The following is a 22,716-nucleotide window of genomic DNA, read 5'->3' on the forward strand; positions in this document are numbered from 1 at the left end:
TTACAACACAGAGGGCAACCGCAAAGGATTGTTGTCCCGCCAAGCTTAGGGCACAGCCTGCTTGCCCAACCTTAGCTCTGGAAAACGAGGTCCTCTGCGTTCATCCTCTCCACCATCTCACCCTCCTGGCAAAATGTCATTCTGGGATTTAGCTCCCCTTATTTCCCAGAGCCGGCCACCCCACATTCACGGTCCCTGTTCCTTGTCGGTAACAGCTACTGCACTCCTGCTCCCATCACAGAACTCTGGTTTGGTGCTCCTGGAGACCCCAGGACACCAGTATTGTGCCAAGAAATGCTAACCAGGAAAGCCATCTCAAGGTGAAAGAATGATTGTTTTTTTTTTTCTTTTTCTTAAATTAAATTTATAATTATAATTTTTGACAGTGCATATGCATAATTTTTTTTTACAACATTATCCCTTGTATTCATTTTTCCAAGTTTTCCCCTCCCTCCCTCCACTCCCTCCCCTAGATAACAGGCAATCCCACACATATTAAATGTGTTACAGTATAACCTAGATACAATATATGTGTGTAAATCCCATTTTCTTGTTGCACGTTAAGTATTGGATTCCGAAGGTGTAAGTAACCTGGGTAGATAGATAGACAGTAGTGTAACAATGTACATTCACTTCCCAGTGTTTCTTCTCTGGGTGAAGCTACCTCTGTCCATCATTGATAAATTGGAAGTGAGTTGGATCTTCTTTATGTTGAAGATTTCCACTTCCATCAGAATACGTCCTCATACAGTACTGTTGTTGAAGTGTACAGTGATCTTCTGGTTCTGCTCATTTCACTCAGCATCAGTTCCTGTCAGTCTCTCCAGGCCTCTCTGCATTCGTCCTGCTGGTCACTTCTTACAGAACAATAATATTCCATAACATTCACATACCATAATTTACCCAACCATTCTCCAATGGATGGGCATCCGTTCATTTGTGGAAGAATGATTGTGAGGGGCGGAGCCCTTTCCCCGTACGTCAGGGGGCCCAGCGCCAGCAGCCGTAAGTCCAACACTCCTGGGGAGGAGGCGGGTCGTTTGCAAGTGCCACTTTCCTCAGTGGAACCAGTTAAACTTGAGTTCGTGTGCTGGCTCTCCTGTCCGCAGCTGCTCTGCGGGGTTCTGGCTGCCCAAGGGGTTCCAGTCCTGTGGATCCTCTCTCCGGGGTAAACTGCTGAGGCTGCAGCTTACCTCGCTCACGCGAGAAGTCAGGCAAAAGGAACGGGGGATGGAAGAGGATGAGGGGCTGGACGGCGTCACCGGAGCCTCGAGCGCGAGCTTGGCCCGACGCCGGGAGAGAGTGGAGTGGAGAGCCGGCAGGGCCGAGAGCCGTGGGGGCGCCCCAGAGCCCGGCACGATGACCGCACATCACATACACGTGCACGTGTACAGAGGACATAAACTGAGCAACCGCGTGAATCACGTCGGAGCTAGAACACTTACTTAAAGCTTTAGGGTTTGCAAGAGAGCTCCTCAAACCCTGGCGCGAGGTGCGCCTGGGATCCCCAGTTAGGGAAGAGAAAACTGCGGCAGGCGGAGGCTGAATGCCGTGCTCCTCGGTTAGAGCCGGTAGGCATCCGCCGGGGGGGGGGGGGTTCCAGCCTCGGACTCGTAACCCTTAAGGCGACGAGGTGCCCGGCGCCCAAGCCGGAGGCCCCGGTTTCAGAAATCCCCGCGCGCGGGGAGGAGACTCCGTGCCTAAGGGAGGGGCTCCGGCGCTCAGAATCCTGATTGGCCACGGGGTGGGTGACGTTTCCCCGGCATCCACGTGAGCTCGCTGTGCCTCCCGGGACTCGTAGTTCCTCCGTTCCTTCCCAACGTGTCTGCCCACCTGTCTGGGGAGGGGACGGGGGGCGGGGCCAGCGGCATGGGGGCGAGGCTCCGGGCACGGTGTCTTAGCAACCGCGGGAGCGGCGCACGTCACTGCCGCCCGCTGGGAGCTGGCCGCAGGGACTAAAGGAGACCGCGGGCCGCCCTCCACCTGCGCCCCTTGAGGTCGCCCCGCCGCGCCCCCGTAGTCGTCACTGCCACCACCCCGCCCCGGCCGACCGCCGCGGCCTGAGATCCGGGCTGCGGGAGCACCCATGCACACGGCGGCGCTGACCGCCGCCCTCCGCGCCCCGCTCCCGCCGCCGCCCCCCGTGCTCCTCGCCCCCGGCCCCCCGGGCCGCCCCCGCCGCCGGGGCTCCGCCTTCTCGCCGCGCCCGCGGCGCCGCCCGATCCCCCGCCGCGCCCGCCGCCGGAGCGCTGAGGCCCGGCCGAGGACCCAGGCTGCGGGCGGCCCTGAGAGGCCGGCGAGGCCCGCGCCCCGCAGCCTCCGCCGCCTCCGCCGCCATCCACCGGCGAGCTCGGGCCGTGGCCGCCGCCTCCTCCCGTCGCGCCGCCTCCGCGGCCGCCGCAGCCGCAGCCGCCGCCTCCCCCGGGCCCGGGCCGCGCCACGCGCGCCGCTCGGCCCGGCACCGCAGGAGGCCTCGGCCCAGGATGCTGGAGGGGATCCGGGTCACGGGTGAGCGGCCGCGTGGGGGGGCCCCGGGGGGAGGAGTGCCCACTGGGAGGGGGGTTTGCTAAACAGGGTCCTTCTGGGCCGAGGAGCTGAGCTGGGGGCTCCGCTCTCCTCTCTCCTTCCTTTGCTTCTTCCTCTCTGTCTCTCTCCCGCCCCCCCCCCAGGGCACAGCCAGGGTCCCCGAGGGCCCGCCCAAAGCCCCTCGTGTCAGTCTCCAACCCGGGCTCCTCACCTAGACCCGGGAAGTGGGGGTCTCGCCTCCTCACACTAAGACTGGAACAGCCGGCAGTTCGGCTGGAAACTTTGTATCTTGGGCACCTGTAACACTGTTTCTCTACGCCTGGGCAGCCCAGCCGTTGCCTGTAACATTGTTTCTCTAAGAAGCCACTGCCTGTAACATTGTTTCTCTAAGAGGCCTCCTTTGGTGCCTGGGCGCCCAGCCGCTGCCTGAAAGATGCTCCCCTTCTGCACGGGGCAGAGCAGCTGTGAAGGAGCCCTCATATCTGTACACAGCTGGCGCTTAACCAGAGCTCTCCCCCATTCCCACCACACCATCCCTGAGGCAGTGAGTGTCCAACTGGAGCACGGGGTTCTTGCTCCGAGACCCTAAAGTGCTCCCCTTGGTTTGATGTGATTCTTTCCTGTGAGTTCTAGTGCTGTCAAGCCCCATGGTTGGGGGGAAGGAAGGTTACTTCATGCTGTGGCTTCTCTGTCCAGACACGGGCTGGGTGACCACAGGCCATTGGCTTGACATCTCTGGACCAGAACACAGGGGAGCCTTCCTCGTAGTCCCTGCTTTAGTAAGCACCCCTCCCCTCCCTGCCCCCCCCCCCCGCCAGGTCCCATAGGGTGAACCACACAAGTCCCAGATCACATCATTTACGAGTTAAATAATTTAAATCTTAACCCTCAAACTATGACCCTCATATTGGGAATAGTGTTAACTTTCCATGGCAAATGGGTGTTAAATATTCCACAAGACAGAGGGACGCCCCCAGACTCCACTGAGCTTTTAGTGAGTCAGAATGGCCTCCCTGCCCCCCACCCCATTTTAGCCCCCATAACTGCATGGGAACTAGACAGCTGGCTGCTATTGGGAGAACCTGGGCGGCACTCATGGGCCAGCACCTGCCGCACCTCAAACTGCAGCCTGTGGGGTCACTTTGTGAACTCCAGGAAGTGTCTGAGGCTGGATTGGAACTCAGCTCTCCTAACCCTGTGCACTGAGCCATCCAAGCATGGAGGCCCACGTTCTTCTAATCGGTCCCTCATGAATATGGCCTCTCCTCTCTGGAGAGCCCAAGCAGAGGCAGAAGGAATGGCCAGGAAGCTGGGGGCAGAGGGGGGGGCTCAGCGCCAGAATTACGACCACGCTGTCCTACGAGCAGAGGTTCGGTTGGCACGTGTACTGAGTTTTAGCCATTCCTGTGTATGTGTGTCCATCTGAGACTCTGGCGTTGAGATTTCCAGTGTGGCCACGGCATGGGACATTTTGTCTATTTCGAACTGTATCTTAAACTAAATTCAGAGCTCATTCTTTCTCCCTGACCTTCTCCCATCCCACTGCCCCTGTCACTACCCAGGGCCCCCTGCTCCCTTTGGTGCACCTCATCGGCTCCTAAGATCTCCAGGATCAAATACAAAATCCCCTATTGGGCATTTGGAGCCATTTGCAGCCTTCTTACTGGAAGGAAGCTCCTCACTTTTGGACTTAGTCCCTCCCACAGTCTTCTGCCCCTTGTTCCCCACCTTGGACAGTGACACAGCCTTGTGGCCATTCTGTGGGTGTCACCCCTTTTCTCTGGCCATCCTCTACCTCCCTGGCTTCCTATGGGAAGCCTTCCCCACCTCCTCATCATTTATTTCCTATCTAATCCTAAAGCTTTGTATGTATTTGAATGCTTGTTGTTTCCCCCCACCCTCCATTATGAGCTCCTTGAGATCAGGAACTGTATTTTGCCCCTTTTGGTACCCTCAGCCCTTGGTACAGGGCCTGGCGCACGGTGGTAGGTGATTGCTAAGCTCTCTGTGTGTTATCTAGTCCTAAAGCTTTGTATGTATTTGAATGCTTGTTCCCCCACCCAATATGGACTGTTTGAGATCAAGAACTGTATTTTGCCCCTTTGTGCCCTCAGCCCTTGGCACAGGGCCTGGCGCACGGTGGTAGGCAATTGCTAAGCTCTCTCTGTGTGTTATCTAGTCCTAAAGCTTTGTATGTATTTGAATGCTTGTTGCCCCCCCCAGTATGAGCTCCTTGAGATCAGGGACTGTATTTTTCCCCTTTCTGTACCCTCGGCCCTTGGCACAGGGCCTGGCGCACGGTGGTAGGTGATTGCTAAGCTCTCTCTGTGTTCTAAGTACTCAGGGAGTTCTGGAGGAGAAGACAGAAGTGAAAGTCTAACCCTCAGTGGTTCCTGAGCAGCAGCTACCAGGTGGAGGCTAGAAAATAGGGAACGGGTCCAATTCCTGGGAACAGCGCTATATGAAATTGCCCAAAAAAAGTTTCTGTAACACATTTGACCATAGTCTCAACTCGATAACATTTTCCATAAGCCAAGCCCGTGAATAACTACTCATTCAAATCAAGGAGCATTTATGGAGCACCTACTCTGTGCTGGGCACTGTGCCAAATACTGGGGAGACAGAAAAAGGCAAAAAGACAGTCCCCTGACTTCCCGAAGTCCAATGTTTAAGGGGGAAGGGGGATAGCGTGCAGACAGCCATGTCGGAATTAGCTGTCAACAGGTCCGTATTGTATTAAGGAGACTCGGGAGAGTGCCACGTGGCAAAGATTTTAGCTGGACTGGCAGGGAGTCAGGAGATGTGAGCCACGTGGGGTCGGCCGATGGCCAATGGAGGAACAGGCAGGAGATGGTGTCACAGGATCGTAGGGCACAGGGAGGGGAGGCCGCGGGGCTGCAGGCAAGGGCCGGAGGCTGCGGGGCCGCCATCTTTGGCACAGCTCGCCAGGCAGTGCCCAGTGATTGAGCATTGCCTCCCTACTTTGCTTTGCCATTTCTGTGACCATTGCACAGTGCCAGCCTTGCTGCTCCCCACCTCCCCAACAAAAAGTTGGGTACAAGGATAATTATTTTCAATGAATATTCATAGTTAAGAACTGGACAGTTATGGCCAGATGTGACCACTTCTACAAGTGAAGAACAGAAAAAGGAGGTGCTGCTCAAACCGCCTGTGCCCAGGTGATTGGGGTACCCGTGCTTTGTACCTGGGAGGTGCAGCTCTGGCCTTCCTGTCTGTCACTCTCTGGATTGCCCTCTGCTCTTTTCTGTGTTTTAAACATGTTCCATTGATCTTTTTTATTGTGTTTGCATTTGTGTCACTCTCACTAACTTTCCCCCAAAAGAAAAGCTCTCATACCCCTTAAGCAGCAGCAGACTGCAATGAATTGTGTATGAAACAGCTGACTTGAGCAGAATTTGCAGACTTAGAATTAACCAGGGGAGAGTTAGACAGATTTATCTGCCTTCCTTCCGTTGTAGCCCTTCTGATTTGGACTACTCATTTGGCTGCTCCCAGGCCCTGGTCTCTCAGCCCAGAAGTGTGATGTGCTTACGGGGCACTGCCCGGCTCAGCGGGGCCCCTCGGATGCCCACCCGCTGCCCTGCTTGGATGTCTGTTCTCGAGGTCGAGGTTGGGGGGGGGGGGCTCCCAGTGAACTCCTTGGGAGTGGTCTTCCATTTTTGTGTCCATCTTCATGAATAGGAGAGGGTGGTGGCTTGGAAGGCCGCGGTCGGTGCTGGGGTCCTTGTGGCCCAGGGCCCTGGGCCGGCTCCTCCCTGGTCACCATCTTTGCCCCCCAATTCTCAGGAGCATCTTTAACAGGGGCATCTTCACACGGGAACCCTGGCCTTGCCCCTCTCCTCAGCCTTCCAAAGGAGCCTCTGGCTCACTGCTTGATAAAGGAAGTTTGGCATTGTAATAGGAGCGTTGTCCCTATTGCTGAAATGCTGAGCTTTCAGCCTCAGGGCAGTGGGTGCTTCTCCCCTCCAGGATCATTTGAGAAGAATCTTTTTTATATTTATTCCTCATTTAAGGTTACACTGAGATGAGAGACACGAATATTGTGAAAAATGAATAGTAGGATATGGTAAAAGAAAAAATTGTGGTCATTGCCCAGTCATGTCTGGCTCTTCATGAGCCTGTTTGAAGTTTTCTTGGCAAAGAGACGGAAGTGGTTGACCATTTTCTACTACAGCCCATTTTACAGATGAGAAAACCCAGGTAAATAGGGTGACGTGACTTACCCAAGGTCACACAGCTAGGTGTCGAGGCTAGATCTGGATTCACAAAGTTTAGCCTTCCTGACACTAACCTAGTTCTCTGTCCACTGAACTATCTTGCTGCGGAAAAGGAAAAAACCAAAAACCGATTGACTGATGTGATTGACTGCTGTGAGTTTTAAGTAAAAAAGATCTTGGTAGAATGAAGGCTTTTGTTTTGTTTGTAGTGTTCTGGGATCTTCTTTCAAACAACCTTATTCTTTTAGGTCAAGAACAGTTTCTAGGCCCTCCGGTTTCAAAGCACTTACTGTCTCCCGTCCTTTTCGGCTGTGGATGGCAGGGTGACCGAAACTTAATGCTCCTTTGTGAAACGCTCTTCTGAGGGAGAGCGCGTCCGAGTGGCCTCTGTCCTTCTGGCTGAGAAAGCGGAGAGGGCCTGTCGGCTCAGAGACCGGGCGGATGTTACACAGAAGGTCCTTGATGGAGCCGGCCCAGGGGCTCCAGATGTAGTTTTTTACAAATTGTCCCTGAGTTGTGACAAGAACAGTGGCTCGAGTGCTTCATCTGGGGCAGGAAAGAGCTTCCCCTCCCAAGATCTTACGCTGTCATAAACTCTCGGCAAGAGAAGTTTGGATGTCATTAAGAGTCTTTGACCAGCTTGGGGCCTTGAGATGGACGAGATGCGCCAAACCTGCACAAAGCCACGGTCCGCAGGGGCCTGGAAGTGGGAGAAGGAAACGGCCTTCAGGTCCGGGAAAGAGGAAGCCAAGGATTGGGCGCCTTTTTAGCCCCGCACAACTGAGGGGCTCGTTCGGGCCAGTCCAAGTGCGTCTCCAGGAGTTTGCTTTGGGGGCCTCTCCGCTCTCACTTTGAAGTCACGTACCTTGAGGCTCGCTAGTGCTTTCAAGCTAGGCGAACGTATGTAGGGGTGCGAGCGTATGAGTGTGTGTGCATGTGTGTGTGCATTGTGAGTGCAAATGCGCATGTGCACTGTGTAAGTGTGCACTGTGTGAGTGCACATGTGCATGTGTGTATGCACGTGTGTGGGTGCGAGGGCACTATGTAAGTGTGTGCACATGTGTGTGAGTGTGTGTAGGGCTTGAGGGATTTTGGTTTTGGGGACTTGGCAGCTGCGAGGTGCAGAGCCGAGAAGGAGCTTTGGCAGCGGGCGTGTGGCGGCCCTTCTTGTGCCTTTGGCACAGATCTCATGCCTGCTGCTCTTGGGGTCCACGTGGACCTCGTTTCATCATCACCAAAAAAGTGGGGCCTTCACCGAGAGCTCCCTCTTCTCCCCTCTTCATGCGTCAGGGTGACATCTCTCCACAGGGGGACTCTGCTCCGGCCCCTGATGCTTCCTTGCCAGGAGCCTCCCTCCTGCCCTTTCTGACCTTCTCTCCCTATTGTCCCCAGGCAGGCTCCTGCTTAATGTATCTCTCCTCCCTCCTGTGGCCAGACTCCCTAAGAAGGCTGGCTGCACTTTGATCCTGTAGTGTCTGGGGAGCTTTCTGGAGTCCTCCGGACGGCCTCGGTCTCAGCAGGAGAGCCGCCGGGAGGATGGTCGGGAACAGAGTCCAGGGTCTTTCTCGTCTCCTTCAGTCTCCCCCAGAGTCTGACTCCGTCCCCAGTTCTCCTTAAATCTCCTATTACAATTACACCATTGCAGCACACTGAGCCAAACTACAGTGATTGTATCATGAGATCAGACCAGACACGTGGGAACTAGAGAGCCATGATCTCCTCAGTCCCACTGAGCTAGCACCTTGTCTCCGGGAGGCTTGTCCAGAGCCCGCCCTCTATGTGACCCCATCACTCACCTGACTGGATTCTCCAGAGTTAAATGTGACCTTGTAATCGCCCAATCCAAGGCTTTTTCTCCATCCTCCTCCTTGATCTCTGGAGCCTTCATGCTGCCGACCACCTTTCCTCCTGGATCCCCCCCTGCTCCCCCCCCATCCATCCTGACCCCCTCTTCTCGCTAGATCCTCCCCTGGGTCACGGGCACTCAGCTCGGGCCTCCTCTTCCTCTCCCTCCATGCTGTTCTGGTCAGTGGTCCCGTTAGCCCCCGTGGGTACAAGTGGTTCCCATTCCTGTGCGCGTATCCCTTCCATGTGGAGACTTTCCCCATCGGACTTTCAGTGTGTCTCAGGTCAGCGTAAAAAATAAAAAAGAATTGGGGGGGGGTGCCTGGCAGGAGCCACGGATGCCCTGAGAAGGCTGGTGACAAAGTAGAGCACCTGGAAACTTGGGAGACGGGAGAGCGGGCACAGCAGCGACCCGGCTCCTCCTAATAGTGTCGGAGTTCGAACTGCTCCAGTGTGAAGGTCAAAACATTGTACAGGGATTCCCTGGATCAGGGGGCACCACGCCCCTAAGCCTCCCTCTCCATCTCTGTCTCCCTCCTCTGTCTCTGTCTCTCTCTCTCTTCCTACCTCCCTCTCCTCTCTCCCTTCCCCTTTCAGACATCTTTGTCCCCCCCCCCTTTCCCCTCCTTTCCTATTAGTTGTTAAGGGCCTCCCCTCGCTCCCAGTTCCATTCAGACGACCTCATGGCCACCCAGCGTTCCCACACCTCCAGCCTGTTGTACTTCTGTCTGCCCCCCACGGCCCCCCCTCTCACATCCCCTCCGTGGTTCCTGCCCGTGCTATGGCACAGCCTGTGGCCTCCATCCACCCTCTCCCTGGATGCCGTCCCCCAATCACGGCACCTCTTCAGTTCCCAGCTCTCTGCTCCCACTCCTCCTACCCCGTGATCCCTTGGGGACAGAGGTCACTGCTTGGAGCACAAGGCCTCCCTAGGAAAAGGAATGGTGCCCCTGTGTCTCCTCTGATTCCTCGCCATCTTGGGGGGAAGGGAGGGAGAGTGGGAGAAAACAATTGTAACTCAAAATCCAATAAGAAATGACTGTTGACCCATTTTCCAGTTGTGTTACGCATAATTGGAGAAAAGTTTTACCAAGTCCCTCCAAGATGGCTGGCGCAGACCCATTCCCCAGACCGCCCTCCACATGCATCCGGTCTCTGCCTAGCGGCGGGCAGTGTTTTCAGCCGGTTCTCCTGGGTCTTTCCCCAGAAGTCTCCCCCGGTTTCTCTGAACCTCCCCCCCTCATTTCTCCCACATCAGGCGCTCCCTCAGTTTCCAATTCTTTGCCACCACAAAAGATATTTTCTTTGCTCTCCTTGGAACATAGACCTTGGAGAGGAACGGCGTGGACCTCGCCATGGCCCTTTGGCCGGAGTCTCCCTCACGGAGCGCCCGTGGCCTTGGTTTCCCCCATCCCTCCAGATGCTCAGCCCGACTCGCTTTCCCTCGCACTGCTTTCCTATCCCCAAACCTTCGGTGGCCCCCCGGCATTGACGGGTCCAGTGAAACTTGGCTGGCTTTTACTGAGCTCTCCCACCCCCAGAGGCCTTTGTCGTGCTCCCCACCTCTCCCACTTCTCCCAGACACAAAGATCCGCCCCAGCTTCTGGGCCGGCCCTGCCTGCTGCCAGCCTGCCCGGCTCCCCAACAACCCTCCCTTTGTGCCACTTGTTTGGGCACTTAGTCACCGCCTTGTGTCCCGGGTGAAATACAGACTGCTGATAATGGGCAGTGGAGAGAACCCGGGCTGCCGGGTTGGGATGGTGCCGGTTTTCTCTGCCAGGAGCTCGCCCTTCGCCCTGGAGAGGAGGGAACAAAACCGTGTGGATACCGGAGATGGGAAGAGAGCCGGCTGGCTGCCTCTGGCGGGCTCAGGTCTCCAGGCCCGGATGAGCTCGCTCAGACTCCTGGACCCCGCCAACAATAGCAGGAGGCTCCTGCGGCCCGGAGATCTCGCCCCAGCCTGGGAGGGCAAACGTCGCCCCAGGTTTCTGAAAGGGAAGAGATGGGAAGACTGTAACCCAGTCAGCTTAACTTGGGCTCCTGAGGGCATTCCAGGAGCCAGCCACGGGAAGATGGTGGGCAGATAGGGGGCTCCAAGAGCCCAGGGGGCTACGGTGAGTGTGACTCCTGCCAGCCTCGCCCTCTCCGTCAGAATTTGGGAGTTGGTGCGCGCAGGCTCTCTGTGCACTTGTCGTGTCGTGAGGTCTGATAGAAGAGGGAGCAATGGGGGCCGGGTGGGAGCCGTCAGCTGGCTGGGGGGCCAGACCCAAGGAGGGTCCACGGCAGGAGGGCTCCATTTTGGTCAGGAAGACGCCCCTCTGGTTTTCCTGTGACTCACCATGCTGGGAGCCGACCCTGTAGCCTCATTCCAGTCAGATCGAGTTCCCTGAAGTCTCATGCTTGGGGACAAAGAGCAGCCTCACTGAAGTTGGGGCATCCTTCAGTCTGTGGTGCAGGCCAGGAAAAGGAGCCGGGGCACCTAGTGGGCTCCAGCCCCCTGGGAGTCAGCAGCGGGAGCTCATTGGACTTTGGGCTTTCTGGAGAGAGGCTCTGCCCTGCACAGACCACTCTGGGAGGCTTGGACCCGGCTCTGGCCAGCACTGATAAGCTGGAGAGCGTCCATCCAGGGGAAGGGCTTCGGGGTCACGTCATGGGAGGAGAGAAGGCGCCGCGGAAGTGCCCTTGGCACGGGGAGCCAGGATAGGATGGCGGCCATGGGGTATTAGAAGGGCTGAGCCCGGAGCGAGGGACAGAAGCCGCAGAGCCCTCGGTCCTGGCTCGAGGACGGCTGCAGCTTTCCCAGTGCCGGGGGCCCTGGGCCCTCCCGGCACCTTCAAGAAGAAGCTGGGCACCACTCGCTGGGTATGTTTGAACGGGCGTTCCCGGGGGCCCAATGTCTGACTGATCTGCAGCTCCCCTGATTCTGTGATTCTCCAAGATGGTTTGGGTCCCCAGGGGCCGGTGCCTTCCTCAGTCTGATCTGCTCCCTCAAAAATGAGCACCTCCCTCTCTCTCCCCCCACTTCTGTACCTTCCTCTCTCTCCCCCCACTTCTGCACCTTCCTCTCTCTCCCCCCCACTTCTGCACCTTCCTCTCTCTGCCCCCCACTTCTGCACCTTCTTCTCTCTCCCCCCCACTTCTGCACCTTCCTCTCTCTGCCCCCCACTTCTGCACCTTCCTCTCTCTGCCCCCCACTTCTGTACCTTGCTCTCTCTGCTCCCCACTTCTGGTGCCTTCCTTTCTCTGCCTCCCACTTCTGATACTTTCCTCTCTCTGCTCCCCTGCTGATGTCTGGGGCTGCCGAGTCACCTTTGGCTCCTGTGTCTCTTGCAGAAAAGCTTCACTGCTCCCCACTTCTGGTGCCTTCCTCTCTCTGCCCCTCAGATATTGGGGTCAGGGGGTGGGGATCCCCAAAATTGTGTTATCTGAAATGTTCTGGGGCAGCTCAATTTCCCGTTGGGCTCTTTCCCTGAACGACGTTCTCCACAGAATTCTGGATTGAGCTCCTTGCGTCTGGGATCTTGTGGAACTAGAGCGTGGCGAGAGAAGGGACTTGGAGGTTGAGGACCTTGCTTCCTGGGGCCTCCTTCGTGCCCCGGGATGTTGTGCTTTCACTGGTTTGTACGGGGTTGGCGTAGGAAGAGAGAAACAGTTAAGCTCCCATAGCATCCTGGCCGTTCTCTCCGCTCCTGCTGAGGCACCTCGCTGAAGGCCGGGGGCAAACGAACAACAAAGGGCAGATGAGGGCCAGGGGCAGCCGAGGAACCGAGGTTGGGGGGAGCAACCAAGTAACAAAGGGCAGCCGAGTAGCGGAAAGTGGGGGATGGGGGGAGGCAGTCGAGGGCCGGGGCTGCCGACGTCCGGGGCTGCCGGTCACCTTTGGCCCTGTGTCTCTCGCAGAAAAGCTTCACTGGCCTGAGCAAGAGTTCGCCACCAAGTCCCTGCTGAGCCCCGGGGAGAAGCTGATCATTGACTGTGAGAACAACCTTTCCCACTTGACTTCGGGAATCCTGAAAGACATTTTCACGACTGGAACCAGCAGCTACAATGTCCTGCTCCAGTCCAAGGAGGAGAAGAAGAACCAGCTGCCGAAGCCGCCGTCCCCGGGCCACCACCGGCGGCACCGGAAGCCCAGCCGCTCGCCGGGGTCCCCGCGGGGCAAGGAGCAGCACCACCGCAAGATCAAGGTGCCCATGCCCCTGAGCAACAACAGCTGGTGCTACCTGAACAAGCAGCCGTCCATCTTCGTCAACAACCCGCTGTCCGGCAGCATCAAGTTCTCCAGCAGCTTCGGGGTGAGCGGCAACGGCCTGGCCCCGAGGCCCAAGACCAAGGCCAAGAGGCACTTCTCCACGCTGGCCAAGCCCAAGCAGCCCCCGACAGTGCCCAAGAACTTCGAGAAGGGCGACGACCCCGCCAAGAGGCTCTGCATCCTGACGGCCATCAAGCCCACCAATCTGGAGAGGGAGAAGGCCAAGTTCTTCAAGGCCGAGTTCGCCTACGACCCCCAGTTTGAGTACGCCAACCCGACCGTGCCCTCCGTGCTGGCGAAGCACGGCCAAGCGTCCGACCGCTTCCTGAAGCAGGTAGGGCGCGGGGCCGCCCCCGGGGGGGGGTCATTCGCCCCGCTCTGCCCCTGCCCTGCGGCACCCGGGTTCCAAGGAGTGAGGGGGACCCAGCTCTGTCTCGGCGGGCACGCAGGGAGGGGGGATGTGTCCGGGCTGGATCCAACGGCTGTACCTGTCTGGGGGTTTTTCCTGCTATGGGGCCCGGGGGTGAGGGCACTAGTCCGGGGCTACTTCGTGCACACGCGGGCAGGGGCTCAGGCTTGCAGCGGGTTGCAGGGGGGTGCCCCACAGCTGTGGGTGTGAATCAGGCCCTGTTTATGGGGCCAGGCGAGAGAAGAGGCAGCTTGGGGGCCCAAGGGCGGCCCCTTCCAGGGCCCCACCCCGCTTTCCCATTTGGGCAGAGGGAACATCACAAGTGGGGGGTCAGTCTTGAAGCCCTAGCAGCCATAAAAGTCAAAGTCAAAGCCCCTGCCTTGCCATACCACACCAGCCCAGCAGGTGGCAGCATTTCCTAACTATTTTAAAAGTTTCCTGTTTCCCCCCCACACCCCCACTTCTAGCTGACTGCTGAGGGTGCCATGCGCAGGGGTGCCCGTGCCAGGGCACAGGGCGGCCTTCTCCTCTTGGGGACCCTGGGCCCTCCACCCTGCCCGGGGCCTTGCCTCTCAGGCCACTTGGGAGCATCAGCCCGTGGCAGTGACATCCCGTGGCCTTGGCTCCTCTCCTAGGCCCAGGCGGCGTCCCCCAATAGCGCGGTGTCAGCCAGGGGTTCTCCAATGGCCGCCCGCCATCGCCGGCCCGGACCTCCGTCTGCAGGGCCGGGTCCTGCCTCGCAGCCCCTTGGGGGCCCCCGTCTTTCAGACCTACTCTTGTAGGGGCGGGCGGCCCTCCGGGTGCCAGGGAGCGCCGGCTCCAAATCCGAATTAACGCGGCCGTGTCGGTGCCTCTTGCAGTCTGTCAATATTATGGAGAGAACGTTACAGAGATACGGAAGTTACGAAAATTTTGAACAGTCCACGGGAGGCTGCTTACTGTCCAAAACGCGCATCTGGAGCCACGTCAGGAAGTACATGAGCAAGGAAGGCTGCCTCGGGGAGGTGAGTGTCCGGGCCCTCCCAGAAAGGGGGTCTCCCTCTTCAGCTTCGGGGGCCCCTGGGGGAGGGCCCCCACTCAGTGGCCCCGTCTGTCTCTCTCTGCTCCTTAGATTGTGGTTCACCTCACTGAAGATCTGCTGTCCCGAGCGTCCATGACAGTGGTCAACGGCTGTCCGACGCTGACCATCAACGTCTCCACCGCCCGTGAGCACTGGCTGGAGGGGATGCTGAGGCACGAAATCGGTAAGTGGGGTCCTCGACCTCTGACCAAGGGCCGTCCCGGGGAGGGGCTTCTCTGGGTCCACGCCTCCCATGGCGTATCCAGGGCATCCCGCAGCGGACCCGCGTGGCTCCCCTTTGAGGAAGCCCCCCCCCTGTGAAATTGCCCTGAGGGGCGGGGGGGTCTGGTTCCCAGAGGGGGCTTCCCAGCCTGAGGCCCCCCGGCTTTGGCAGGAACGCACTACTTTCGCGGGATCAACAATCTCCAGCAGCCCTGGAGCAACTGGACGGGCCGTAAGAAGTACGGCCTGCGGCCCAACAACCCCACGGAGGAGGGGCTGGCCAGCATCCACAGCGTGCTCTTCCGCAAGGACCCCCTGCTGTGGCGCGCCGCCCTGCTCTACTACACGGTCTACCAGGCCAGCCAGATGTCCTTCAGCGAACTCTTCCAGGACGTGGGGAAGTTTGTGAAGGACCCCAACACGCGGTGGGACTACTGTGTGCGCGCCAAGCGGGGCTGGACGGACACTTCCCAGCCAGGTGGGCGCGCGCTTCCCCCGGGGGCCCGAGTTTCCAGGGGTCTGTGAAGGGGCCCCCCGTGTTTGCCCATTCTCGGGGGAGCCTCGCGGCGCTCAGTCCTTCTCTGTCCCAGGAGGGTCCGCTGCAGCCTGCCTTCCTTTGGGGGAAGTGGGGAGGAAGCCGAAAAGCCCCTGGAGGGCAGGGGGCAGAAGGTGGCAATGGCGCAGTACCCCCTCCAGGGGCCTCCCCCATCAGCCCGGGCTGGCAGAGGAGTGAGGGAGGGGGTGGGCCTGGGGGGTCGATGTTGTGACAGGGCCCACCCTGCTCCTGTGCTAAGTCCTGGGGGCGTTCCAAGCCCCTTCCCAGTCCCTGTAAGCCTTCCATTCAGGACCTGGGATGTACCCCACCTCTGCTCCCCAGTTTACCTCAGGTCCCCCCAAAGGCCCACGTTCCACAGGACCCTGGTCCTCAGGGCAGTTCCAGTGCATTCCGTCTAGAGCTTGCTTTTGTGTCAGCTCCCCATGGGGGTGGGCTCCTCAAGGCCAGGCTCTGTCTTCTGTTCCCCCAGCACTTAGCATGGTGCCTGGCACATAGTAGGTGCTTAATAATTGCTTATCGCCTGCTTGGCTCAAAGGGAGGGACTTATTTTCTTACCCAACCATGGGACACAAATAGAGACCCGTGCAGACAGGGAAGGAGAGGAGGAGCGGGCATCGGCCCAGGGAGCATGTGCAGGACTTGAGAAGGCACAGGGTCAAGGTCAGCCATGGTCCCAGAGGGCCTGGACGTGGTCCTGACCACGGGGGTGACTGAACATGGCAGATGCATTAAGTGGGAGGGAGAGAAGATTAAAGTCTGTTTTCTGGGGAAAAAAAATTTTTTTGAGAAAGGGTATCCCCTGTAATCCCACTGACGTGGTCTGAGGGATCAAATTTCATACAGTACGAGGGGCACTCCTGGGATGAAGCAAGCTGGGCTCCGGAGACATCTCGTGGCCGGCCACGGGCTCCTTAAACTGTCTCCTCATGGTTGGCCGTGGCCTCCTTAAGGTGTCTCCTTGTGGCCGGCCGTGGCCTCCTTAAGGTGTCTCCTTGTGGCTGGCCGCGGGCTCCTTAAGGTGTCTCCTTGTGGCCGGCCGTGGGCTCCTTAAGCTGTCTCCTTGTGGCCGGCTGTGGGCTCCTTAAGGTGTCTCCTTGTGGCCGGCCGTGGGCTCCTTAAGCTGTCTCCTTGTGGCTGGCCGTGGGCTCCTTAAGCTGTCTCTTGGTGGCTCAGCTTCTCCGTTTCCCCCATGCCCCAGCCCAGGGCCACGGGGGGTGGGGGGGAGCCACGGCGGGGCAGCCTCTCAGGGGGGCGTCAGCAGTCTGGCTGGGGCCAAGCAGGGGCCAGTCTAGATGAGGCCAAGGTGGCTCCAGGACGCAACTCTGCGCATGGTGCTGGTGCTTCCCAAGGGGGCTTCCGGGCCGCGCAGGGAAAGACGCTGTCTGTCCCAACTTGGCCGTGTGTCCCTCTGGTCCCACCAGGTTGTTTCAACAAAGACCAAGTCTACCTGGATGGCATTCTTCAGATCCTGAGGTACAGAGAGTCCATCGACTTCCACTTGCTGACCACCCTGGGCAAGGTAAGGCCCCTGGCGGGACACCCACAAACACTGAGGAAGGCCCGGGCCCGGCCCCCTGCTCCGGTGCGTTTGGGCCCCGTGAGCCAAGGGAAAAGGGAGTTCTCTGTGAGACCCAGACTGAGGCTTGGAAAATGATAAGGTGAAGGAGGTGGAAGAAGGAAAAGGCCATTTTCCTCAGAGAAATACAATAAAGTGTCGTTTTGCAAAAAGTCACTTCTCCTGAATTTGATTCCCAGCAAGGTGACGCTGCAGTCGGCTTCAGGCCTCCCTGAAGGGAGCTCCGAGGGGCTCCCGCGGGACCTCAGGAAGGCAGCGCCCGGGCCTGGGTCCTGGGGGGCCCTAAGGGCCCTGCCCACCGGATGGAGAGAGGGTGTCACAGCACTGGTAGGAGGGGGGAGATAGATCAGCAGGAGCCAAGTCCCTCCCCAGCTGTCCAGAACCGGGTCTGAGAGCAGCATCTCCCAGGTCTCTGTGGACACAGGACCGGTCGTTCATTCTCTTACATTGCTGGGCAACGTACCTGGCCAATAGTCTGTCCCTTGGGAGGACGACCCAGACCTCAGGGAAACGATGCCAGGACCTGTGAGGGATCCAGGAGGCGGGGCCGGGCCCAGGGAGAAAGGGATCAGGACACAGTGGGAGGCCCAGGCCGGCCCCGTCAGAGATTAAGGCTGGGCCAGGAGCTGAGAATCCGCCTCAGTGGTTTTCCACTGAGAGGGTGAGAGGTTGGTGAACCATTTAGCTGCCGGCTCCTTGTGTGACTTGTGGTTCCCGGCCTCGTCCCCAAGAAGGAGAGCCTTAGGGCCTGGTCTGTCATGTGGGTCCGTGTGCCCAGCGCCCAGCCCAGGACCAGCAGCCTGGGCTCGTGCAGCCCCCACCAAGGAGATAGGCCCGAGGAAAACCACGAAGCTGGTCCCCCAGATGGACCAGAGATAGACAGGAAGGTTGGCGGGAATCTCAGAGGGAGCAAAGTGGCGGAGGCTCCATGGAGAAGGTGGGGCCTCGGGAGTCTGGAGCAAATGAGGGGACTCACAGCCAGTGGGACACGAAGAATCAGACACAGAGAGTGGAACAGAGGAGGCCATCCACGGGATGAAGGGACACAGGGGGCCGGCGCCACAGCACCATCCACTGTGGAAAAAGGGGACACGGAATCATCCACTGTGGAAGGCGACACAGAGGTCATTGCCACAGCTCCAAGTGCCATGGAAGAAAGGGGACACAGAGGAGACCATGCACAGGAGGAAGGGACATGGAAAGGGCTGGCATCATGGCACCATCCACTGTGGAAGATGGGGACACAAAGGTGGTCATCCATGATGGGAGAAGGGGATACAGAAGGGACCATCCACGGGATGAAGGGACATGGAGAGGGCCAGCACCATGGCGCCAATTGCTATGGAAGAAGGGGACACGGAGGAGCCCATCGCCACAGCACCACCTACCATGGAAGAAAAGGCACGGAGGGGACCATCCGCTGTGGGAAAGGTGAGGGAGGACCTTAAAGCCGATCCCAGGAGTGGGGGAGCTGCTGCAACAGAGCGGGAGTGCCGTGGTTGGACCAGGGCTATAGGAAGATTGGACGGCTGAGCGGGGGAGCCAGGGAAGGCTGAAGGTGAGGAGGGCCGTGCGGGGGGAGGAGCCGCGTCAGAAGAGCCGGGTTTCAGAAAGCAGCTTCTTAGCTGTGGCCCCGGCTGCCCCGGAGGAGGCTGTGCAGCTGTTAAGGGCAGGGAGCCCCGAGAGGGAAGGACATAGCGGACGAGCAGGACCGATGGAGAAGGGAGCGGTCAGAGGTGCGTCAGCCCAGGGAGGAGTTTGTGGGGGAGGCCGGCACAAGGGGACTGGAGCCATGGGCTCCGACGGGACATGGGGCTGCTGGAGCGGGAGCTGGCAGGAAGCCTCCAAGGGTGCTGGAGTGCATGGAAGGAAGCGCGGCGCTTTTGGTGGTACCGCTGTGGCAGCAGTCGAGGGGGACGGCCAGAGCGGGGGCCTGAGGAGAGGGCCAGGGCCCCTTAGGGCTGAGAGGGCCAAGGCAGGCCCGGGCGGCTGGCTGAGGGTGGTGCCCAAGGAGCCTTTCCTTAAGAGAAGAGATGACTCAGGGGATGTGGAAGCAGGATCAGGGCCATCCTCCTCAACCCCCGGTGGTGCAGCAGGAAGGCTCACTGGAGGCCCCCCATGCCCCCCACACCCTCGGCCCTTCCACTCCTCTCTGAACGTTCAGCACAAGGCCTCGTTCAAAGTGAGCCGAGGATAGGCTGGGGCTCTATTCACTAGGAATGGGAGGCTCTGGAGAGCGTCAGCAACCTGAAAACATTCTCTGCCTACAAGAACCTGGGCTGGGTCTTGCCGCCACGAAGGTCCGGTCCGGCAGGTGGCTCCCTGGAGTGTCTGAGCCTGTGCATGAAACCACCAGGGCTCTGTCCAGGATCAGCTCCTGAGGATGGGAGGAAGGCAGAGAAGCGGGGGGAACCAGAAGCCGGCCCCTGGGTGTTGTCTGTGCGGGTCCCCCTGCAGCTGGCTCGGGGCTTCCCCACGGGGGGCAGGGCCCACCTCCTTCAGGAGACGCAGTTGGCACAGAGACGGGCGAACATCCTCCTGAGGCTGGGACCCGAGTGCCCCGGGACTGCCCTCGTACCAACATTGTCCCCGAGGGTTGTGAACGTGCTGTTATTTGTGACGGGTTTACCCTCCACCATCCACGAGTATCTATGTCCTACAAGGTGGGCTGAGGCCAGGCCACCCCCACAACCGCCGAAGCTCGCTTCAGTGGCTGCTGGGGCCTCCCAGGCTAGTGTCCGGCTCTCACTGAGGCCCCCCTCACAGGGATGGGACCTTGTGATGTAAAGAGAAAGGCCTTAAACGGACCTAGGAAAAACCCAAGGCCTGGGAGGGAGTCGGAGCAGGAAGAACGGCAGATGACGGTCAGGAGCCCGGAGCAGGTCCCAGCTCTGGCTTCGGGAGCTCAGGGAGCTTGGGCACAGGCCTGCCCACGTCTGCGCCCCCAGGGGTCCCCCCCACCCCCGGCTCTGGGCCCGTCATTCCATGTGCAACTTCTGAACAAGGTTACAATGAACTTAGCCATATCTCAGAGACACAGAAAAAAGGGGGAGAAGGAGGGAGAGAGGGAAAGAGGAGGGAGAAGGAGGGAGAGAGGGAAAGAGGAGGGTGGAGAGTGAGCTCTGGCTAGATCTGGAGCAGGGGCCACGGCACTTCATGAATGAGGCTGCCAGAAGCCAGTGGCCCTCGGCCTGTCTGTTATGGAAGGACCCCTTGAGAGCCAGAGCAGAGACTCCTAGAAAGTCCTTCTGAATGTCCCTCACCTTCTCCCCTTCCTTCCCCAGGTGTCCTTCGAGGACGTGGATCGCTTGAAAACGCTGGCCGTCACGGAGAACCTGAGGGTGCCCCATTTCCTGCAGGACAGTGATCGGTACATGGAACAGTTACAGAAAATCATGGAGGTGAATGAGCTGACGGATAAGGAGCTCCAAGACCTCATATTCTAACGGCTGACCCGCCCTGGAGAGCTTTGGACCCACACCTGGACTGTGCTGGTGTCAGAAATTTTATGAAAGCAAAGCAGTGATTTATTCCAAGTTTTCAGTGAGGAAGATCTGCAGTATTCAGCAATGTTTATTAAGTGCGTTAAAATACAAACCTGAAACAATTTCCCAGAAATGTTTCTTTAAGGGGGGGATGTTCACTTGTTGGTTGCCCTCCCGATGGAAGTCGCCTTCTCCGTGGCGAGGCCCCCGCTGCTACTCAGGCCCTGCTGAGGACCCAGGGCCGGCCGGGGCCGGCGATCTAGGTTTCTTGTCTGGAAAGAGTTTGTGGAGGGAATGTGCTCCAGATGTGCGGCTCCAGATATGGGGGGGTGGGTCCAGAGGCAGCTCGGAGGTTGATCCCCCAGGAGGAGGTGAAAGGAAGTTTGTCTCTTAACAAGGCAAGTGCTCCCCTTCATGGCACCTTCAGTGGGGGTCAAGGGCCTGTACTGATCCTCGGGGTCAGCAGGGAGGGATTGCTTTTCATACAGGTGTTCAGGAGAGTTTTGTGTGGCCGTATAACCTGGAATTGAGCAGCAGTGATGGAGCCGGACGTCATCCCATGTGACCATGTAACCTGGAGATTGAGCAGCAGTGATGGAGCCGGACATCATCCTATGTAACCATTTAGCCTAGAGATTAACCAGCAATGATGGAGCCCTTCATCGTCCCATGTGACCATGTAACCTGGAGATTAACCAGCAGTGATGGAGCCATTCATCGTCCCATGTGACCACATAACCTGGAGATTGAGCAGCAATGATGGAGCCCTTCATCGTCCCATGTGACCACGTAACCTAGAGATTAACCAGCAATGATGGAGCCATTCATCGTCCTATGTGACCACGTAACCTGGAGATTGAGCAGCAATGATGGAGCCGGACATCGTCCCATGTGACCACGTAACCTGGAGATTAACCAGCAGTGATGGAGCCAGACATTGTCTCTTGCAGCCGTGTAAGCTGGAGATTGGACAGCCCAGCCCTGACTACTCTCCCAGGTAGGAGATGGGACAAATGCTCATTTTCCTGGGACAGGCACTCCAGGTGACTCCCACTTGTCTCCTTTCCCAAACCGGAGGTTTCTCTGAGCCAGTCCTTTCTCTGCCACAGGCTGGAAGGACAATCCAAGTGTCCTTTTCTTCTCACCCCGAGACTCAAACCTCCCCCTCCTCCCTTTGCGAAGCCCCCATTGCTGCAGTGTAAGCAAGCAGGCCTTCTTTCTCAGCAGCAAAAAGCAAAGGTCAATTTGTCCCCAGGTTGGGTGGGCGTTAGGAGGGCTGACAACCATCAGCTGGTACCACTGTTTCCATGAGACTCTGCATCCAGGGGAGAAGTCCTGGGGGGCCACCCCCACAGACGAAGACGCCCTTTGGACAACAAAAAGCTTTATTTTTTGGCCCATATGGTCAGCCTACCCCAGACCGCTCTTGTGATGGGTGCCCACAAACCCGGTTCGCCGCAGGTCCGTCTCCACCACCCACAGCGGGCTTTGCTACCAAATCACCGGGGCTCGTTCTTACTCCAAGCCCTTGGGCGCACTCAGAAAGAAAATCATCTCTAACTGCCGGGAGAAAACCAGGGGGCACGACAAGCTTAGATTCCGGCAAACCCTTCGAGTCTCTTGTCGGGTGCAGCTGGAAATGGGGGGAGGACCACACCGGCAGAACTGACCTTAATGGCGTGCGCTTGCCACAGTGACAGAGGTCGTGGAGCCTTTGTCCTCGGCCCCATACCATTCTCCGACCCAGAAGGCACTCGACTCCAGGAAAACAGCACCGAGCTCCCCCGGCTCCTGCTTTGGCCCGGGTTTAAGGAGGATGAACGGCTCACTGAGAGGTGAGAGGACAAGCATGGACGGAGTTGGGGAAGACACTGAGAGTGTAATGGAGGGCAGGTTCGCCCTGCATCAGGACATAATGTGGCGCTCCGGAGGCTAATGAGATTGTTACCCAGAAGAGCAGTGTAGGGGAATGGTGGGAGGGGGAAGTAGTCCCACCGTACTCCAGCCTGGTCAAGCCATCCTGAAGACGGCCTTTTAGAAACGGCATCGATCAGCTGATCCAAAGAGCCCCGCGGGAGCCAGCCAGTACCAGAAGGGCATCTCGTCCCGCGGAGATCTCCTGGAGGACGTTAGCTTAGCCAGCGTGACGCAGGCCGTCTTCGGGGTGTGCGAGAGGACTTAGGCCATTGTAAGGAAGTGCTTGTAATCAAGCTCTCCAGAGGGAGCGGGCCTCCCCTGCCACAGGTGAAGGGCCCTGGCAGGGGGGGCCTCCACGCTGGGGAGCCAGGCCCGTGGAGCCATCCTGGCACTGACCTCAGTCAGGGGGCTGACCGTGCCCACAGGAAGGACTTTGGGGCAGCTCGGTGGCGCAAGATAGAAACTCTCGGCGTGTTACTTGAGGCTTAAGGAGCCCCTCTGTCCTCCATGCACATACATAGACACCCCCGGACAGACTCCCCAAGGACATCAGGGTGGCGGGAGCGCTTCACAAAGGCTCCGTCATTTGGGCCTCCTTAGGTCACCCCGCTGCCCCTCTTTCTAGAAGTC

The 22,716-nt window shown here is 58.5% G+C and overlaps 1 protein-coding gene across 1 annotated transcript; it reads left to right on the forward strand.

Moving 5' to 3' along the window:
- Positions 1 to 2,127: 2,127 nt before the first annotated feature.
- MATCAP2 (microtubule associated tyrosine carboxypeptidase 2) lies at positions 2,128 to 20,750 on the forward strand. Its single transcript, XM_074284531.1, has 7 exons — positions 2,128 to 2,508; positions 12,510 to 13,195; positions 14,131 to 14,274; positions 14,382 to 14,514; positions 14,725 to 15,030; positions 16,530 to 16,627; positions 19,969 to 20,750. The coding sequence occupies exons 1-7, from the start codon at positions 2,484 to 2,486 to the stop codon at positions 20,128 to 20,130; spliced, it is 1,554 nt and encodes a 517-aa protein (XP_074140632.1). The 5' UTR covers positions 2,128 to 2,483; the 3' UTR covers positions 20,131 to 20,750.
- The last annotated feature ends 1,966 nt before the right edge of the window (positions 20,751 to 22,716 follow it).

This window comes from Sminthopsis crassicaudata, chromosome 1, assembly GCF_048593235.1.
Source record: "Sminthopsis crassicaudata isolate SCR6 chromosome 1, ASM4859323v1, whole genome shotgun sequence".
NCBI lineage: Eukaryota > Metazoa > Chordata > Mammalia > Dasyuromorphia > Dasyuridae > Sminthopsis > Sminthopsis crassicaudata.